Raw genomic sequence first — 6257 nt, 5'->3', positions numbered from 1 at the left:
AAACATCCGGCGCGCGCCGCCGCTGCTGTGAGTGAGTGTGTTTGGAGGAAGATGGCGGCGCTTATCCTCCCGTCTGACTGGATAAAAAACTGGGACAAATCCGGCAAAAATGAGTTGTGAGTAGGAGTTTAGTAATCGGGTGGAGAGTGTGGATGGGAATAAAGTTATACACGTTTTGTTTGGCCGTTATAATCGCGGGTTATTGTCGAAAGCATAAATCATATTCTCTTCATTGTCAATGTCCACAGCCAGTGCGCGTTTAAAACTAATCACTTAAAGTTCTATCAAATGCCATATAAACCATAATATACCGTTAACCAAATAAACAAAATAAAATCTATAGTGTCTGTGAATGTATATGTAAGGCACTTTATCGGTAATTTTCATGACTGTAACGTCAGTGAGCTAATAGTTAGCTGTGTTAGCATTAGCATGTGTCTTCATATCAGTGTGTGGTACAGTATGCAATGTGCGTTACATGTTTCATGCAGGTAAACATGATCTCATACACCCCGTGGCTGAAGTATATAACATGGGATGTTAGGATGTTACGTAAACCATGAAGAAAGGGTCAGATGTAGCTGTGCTAAAGAGTTCAATCCTGTTGGATATTGGGAGTCTCGAAATCTAGTGATCTGCCCTACATAGACAGCATTTATGAGCAGCACAGCCTCAAAAACACACGGAGTCAGCGGTCTGATTGTTGACACCTAGTGAGCTGCCTACTTAGACTGCACTGTGGTCATCATACAGTGTTAACCCTTAATCGCCCCTCAAGTAGGGTTTGCGTTTGAGTCCCTTGGGCTCAGATAGACCCCAAACTTTTACAGAGCGATTGCATAAGGAAATATAATTTTTTTACATGGAAAACTATATATCATTTTTTTTATTTACTTCTCAACTATACATTTATGCTGTGTTTTTGTGGGTATTTGGTAGTTTTTTACCTATTTACTGCTCAAATACTTAAATATGTCATAAATTGGCTCATTAAAAATTATTTTTTTATGAAAAAATCACTTGAATGATGATCTTAAATAAATATAAATAGTTTTTGGACATTGCTCTATGTGTTAGGGATAGAATACTGCCATCTGTAGGTTTGTGGAAAAACTTTAGGAATTTTATTTGCCCTTTTCCCTCTCTTTCTCATGATTGTTCCATGTTGCATTTGTGCTCTAGTATTTGTCCTTCATTTATGTATGGAATTTTTTCAGATTTATGCCACTTTGTGTTTATGCTCTAGGACCAGATCTTGATATAAATGTAGACATTTTCAGATTTATACTGGATTTAGTTGATTTTTTTTACAAACAAAGTGAAAAAAATGCATTTTTTACATTTTCCCGTTCATTGCCAAAATGCAAAAAAATGCTCCAGACACCTGTGTTTGTGTGTGTGTGTGTGTGTGAGTGAACATGCTTGTTCCATATTGCATTTGTGCTCTAGTATTTGTCCTTCATTTATGTATGAAAATCTTTCAGATTTATGCCAGTTTTGTTGATTTTATTTGCCAGTTTCTATAAAAATGCTCTCTGTTGCAGTCACACACATGTGTGTGTTTGTGTGTGTACGTGTGCGCGTGTGTGTATGAGACAGAAAGTTCGTTCCACTTTGTGTTTTATGCTCTAGGACCAGACCTTGATATAAATGTGGAAATTTTCAGATTTATACTGGATTTAGTAAAAAAAAATTGACAAAAAAAGGAAAAAAAAAAGTATTTTTTACACTTTCCCATTCATTTTCAATGTGGGGTCAATCTGACCCCGAGGGACTTAAACGGTAAATTATTTTTTACACACCTTTAGAACAACCAAATCAAGCCCAGATTTTTTGTGCATGTTTAGATAGATTATGTAGGAAAAGTCACCGAGTCTCATGGCCCTGAGATGAAGGGAACACTTTTAAAAAATGGAGGAAAAGTCCAGTGGGGTAAGCTGAACCCCAAGGGACGATTAAGGGTTAAGGCCATTTATGAGCATGTGTGTATCTTAAACTTAGTGTTTTTTTTTTGTCTAAAACCCTTCCTTTGTATTCAGCAAATCTAGTGTGGTTTCATATGCAATGCTGTCTTTTTAGGTAGCTCACTAGACACGCACCTGTCTAGTTTCACCTGTGGGGATGTTTGTGAGGCTGATGGGACAGATCTAGAGTAGCGGAAGTTGTTCAGATGATATTGAATTAGTTAAATCGACTTGAAAGTCATGTTTATCGTAGGGTGGTGTCGGGGAACAGACCGCAAACAAGTGTATAGTAAATGTGACGGTCAATAGTAAACCCTACATAATGTTGATCTGTTATGCGCAATCTTTTATATTTAATTTAGTGTTAATCCAGTGTAAATGTGGTCTTAGTTGCTGATAATGTGCTATTAATAACTGAAGTTATACTACTTCTAGCCAATCACTTACATGCTTTTTCTGTTTCTAGTTTACAGTTTTTCCAGGACCTTGCAGGGAAACCCAGTGGTCAGGAGTTTGTTAAAGGTAAGTTTAATTCATATTGCTCATTCTTAGGGCTGTTAGTGGCACAACTGTGGTGGTTATGTTATTTGCACCAGTATTACAATACAGAATGACCTGCCTATCTCCGAGTCTGTAGCCATTTTCAAAAAACGTCTAAAGACACATCTTTTCCAGCAACACCTGATCAATCAAGAATAGCACTTATCATTCTATTCATCGTCTGTCTGTCTAATTTATTTAAAAAAAAATATATATATAGATAAGTAAAAAATCTGTTCTGTGCTAGATTAACTGAGACTTGTTACAGCACTTGCATGCTGTTGCCCTTGACTGCTCTAGTTGCTTCTATTTCCCTCATTTGTAAGTCGCTTTGGATAAAAACGTCTGCTAAATGACTAAATGTAATGTATTACGGCTGTCACTAACGATTATTTTGGGAATCGAGTAATCGGTCGATTATTTTGGCGATTAATCGAGTAATCTGAGTGGTAATAAAAATAGATCCAAGCCTTTGAAATTACTTAAAACACGTATACAATACAGTGTTTCCTCTAGGATTTTTTATCAGGTGTTGCGGAGCGGGAGTGTTACGGATACGTGGTGTTGGCGCGCAGTAGGGGGTAAATTTGGTAAATAAATATAAACATTTATTTATTAAGGCTGTCAAAAATTAATTTCGATTCATTAATCTGAGGAAAAATAACGCGTAAAAAAAAAATAACGCCGATTAATCCATTCTGTATTGGACTTTGACCCTGAGCTGTAAAATGAATCTTTGATTGGAACGTTTACGCAGCCTATATAAAAACGGCCTAATGGAAGTGCTGATAAAAATAAAGTCGTCTGCGATGTCCTGCAATGTAGTAGTATAGTATTTCCATTTTATTATCTCCCTTAGGAGAAATTTATCTTAGGCAATCAAGAGAGCAGATAAAGCATGCAAACAACAATCAGTGAAAAAAAAAAAAAACACACATTAGTTAGAAATACACACATACACAACACTCAATATTACACTAAAAAATTTCATGGTTCCCATTGCATTACCTCCCCCAATTCATCACTTCTTGTCCACTATCCTACCCAAGAGTGTCATATACACGCCATAAAGTGCGTATCATATGCACGTGAAAAACTGCACAGCGTATTCCACGACACTGCGCACTTGTACTATTGATGCGCATTCTCAACAGGGAGCGCGCACTCTTAAAGGGCCACACTTCAGCAGCCCAACTGAATACCTGTCTGTCATTAATGTTAATCAAACAACTACAGGTGTTAAATAAATGTATACATATTAAATGTATTACTGTATCTGTATATTTTTTTTAAGAAATGTATTGTTTTTGTAATTTGCTTCTTTGTTCTTTTATTTAGCCTATATTCAATTTCTCATATTGCCCACCTGCACATAGCAGCTGATATACAATGTAGTCTTGATTTGGTCACTCCAAAGTTTGAAAGGGTTTTAAATCTTCTAAATCAAGTAAAATGACTCAAATAAAGTCATTTAAGCATGCCATATTCAACTTTAATCATTTTAGAACCAAGCCCAGTTTATTTATGTTTGCCCTCCAAGATAAATGTACCTGCTCTGGCTTTAAGAGGGCTGATGGGAAATAAGCAGGACGGAGCCCATCTCGCTCCTCATTTTTATGTGTTCCAAAGCAATCCACACGGGTTGTAAAAAGGTCGGAAGAGTGTATTTTAATCTTCCGCATGAGCAGGACTAGGGATGGGGCCGATCCGATCCAGTATCGGGACCGATACCAGCTTAATTCACGTATCGGATTTTCCCGATCCAACCTGCGGAGAAATCCCATACCCATGAGCCACGTCTGCGCTTTCCAAAAGTGATTCCCGCCGGCTTGTCTGCTAGCTGGCTGCAAACTATGGAATGGATTTCCTGAACGGAGGCGCGGCTCAATGAGACACAGAGTTATGAGACACGCCCCACTCAGGAAACCCATTCCGCAGTTTGCAGCAGGATAGCATTGAGCAGCATTGTGGCTAGCCAATGTCAGCTGTGTGGAAATACTTCACACTGGAAACACCGCAGAGCAAGACAATGTTTGCAAAACCGTAATTCAGAGAGGTGGAAGCTCCCTCGCGTCGCACAACACAACGAACGCAATCAAACATTTAAAAAAGCAGACAAGACTAGGGTGACATTTAAGAGATAAAAATCAAGGCTTGACGTTGACAATCGCCATCTGCGTGTATTTCGGCTGTGTAACACTCACACCAGCCACTTTGAACTTATTATGGTCTTCTCAAAAGCCATCTGTTATAATCACGTTGCGCATTATAACCAATCACACGTGTTTCTATTGAGTTTATGAATATAATAATCAGAGGCGTTCAGATTAGCGTAGTTTTGTTCAGAGCGCGCACGGCTCTCACTCTCGCTGAAATCTACACTCAAAGCAGAGATAAACGAGCGATGCGCGCAGGAGATTCATTCATCATACAGTGATTTGACAGTTTTTGTTATATTTCAGCACCGAAAATAGTTTCAAACAAAACCCAGCAGAACCACAGCGCATCTGATATGACTGGCATTAGGTTGGCTTGACGTTCGCGAATCTAGGGACCGTCTCTAAAGTTACATACAACATTGGTAGGCTATACACGTTTCTAACTTACATGGCATTTGAAGAGAATGACTAGTCATAAAACTGACTGTAAAGTGTTCATCTAGGTGTTAGGTATGATGCACACCTATTGGATTTTTGATATTTAATCAAATAAACTGTCAAATCATATGAAAATATATGCTTTATTTCACTTGAATACTGTATGGGCTCTTACACAAAATATGCTAGATTTAAATGTGTCATAGCTGATAGAACACTGATGAGAATATTGCTTGAGAATATATTTACAGATATAATATTAGAGATTTATGCATTATGCGTTGCCATTGACGACGGCCATTACAAGGAAGGAAATCCCACAGAATCTAGCTTAAAAAAGTGCTTAGAGCTGCTTGATTTATTTTTTGTTTGTTGATTTTCAAATATAAATTGATAACCGTGATAATTTGGGTCACTATTATGTTCATATCATACTTGCCTGTTGAGCGGAGTTTATATCAGCATCATATAAAATCAACAATAATGATAATAATAATATTAAAGCAAACACAGCTCTGGTATCGGAATAGTATCGGTATCGGCCGATATCCAAATTCAGGTATCGGGATCGGATCGGAAGTGAAAAAATGTGGATCGGTGCATCCCTAAGCAGGACATTTACATTTGTTTATATAGTCCAAAGTATACTTATTTTTTTAACGTGAATGCTAGCATACACACAGAGCCTTTCAAAGTACTCCATTTGATATGTACATACAACAACTTGCGCTCTGTCAACAAATCAAATGTCTCGATCAGCTCCCCAGGTCATGAATCAGTGTATCGTGCACACAAATACAGGCACTGGAAAGGACAGTATAAGGACCCCAATGCTCACGACAAACAAGGCACTCATGAACAACTTAAAAAAAAATAAATAACCTGCAATTTTTATGATTTATTAACATTAACGTCTTTCATATTCTGAAAAGGATATGCAAACTTATGAGCAGGTTTTGTTGTCCGTTAAAGTGAAACTGAATTACCAGCTTGTGTGGAATTCACTGTACAAAGAAACTTGACGTGCCTTACCTTGATTATTAATTACAAACTGTGTTAAAGTTGAAATATAAGGAGAGATAAAGACTGAAACTCATACTTCTGTACAAACACATTAGGAGAGGATTTGTGAATGGCAGTGAAGCGACACAAGGTC

General features: G+C 37.6%; 1 protein-coding gene across 5 annotated transcripts in view; it reads left to right on the top strand.

Moving 5' to 3' along the window:
* The first annotated feature begins 19 nt into the window (after positions 1–19).
* The window catches only part of thoc2 (THO complex 2), a 148968-nt gene continuing 142730 nt past the window's right edge, over positions 20–6257 (top strand). For all 5 annotated transcript variants that reach the window (XM_079838977.1, XM_079838979.1, XM_079838978.1 and 2 more), the window contains exons 1-2: positions 20–116; positions 2431–2486. In XM_079838977.1, coding sequence (XP_079695103.1) covers positions 52–116; positions 2431–2486 — 121 coding nt within the window. In that variant the 5' untranslated portion in view covers positions 20–51. The remainder of the gene's footprint in view (positions 117–2430; positions 2487–6257) is intronic.

Source organism: Gobio gobio (assembly GCF_949357685.1).
Source record: "Gobio gobio genome assembly, chromosome: 16".
NCBI classification, from domain to species: domain Eukaryota; kingdom Metazoa; phylum Chordata; class Actinopteri; order Cypriniformes; family Gobionidae; genus Gobio; species Gobio gobio.
The sequence above is the reverse complement of the archived record's forward strand: the minus strand, read 5'-3'. Positions and strand labels throughout refer to the sequence as shown.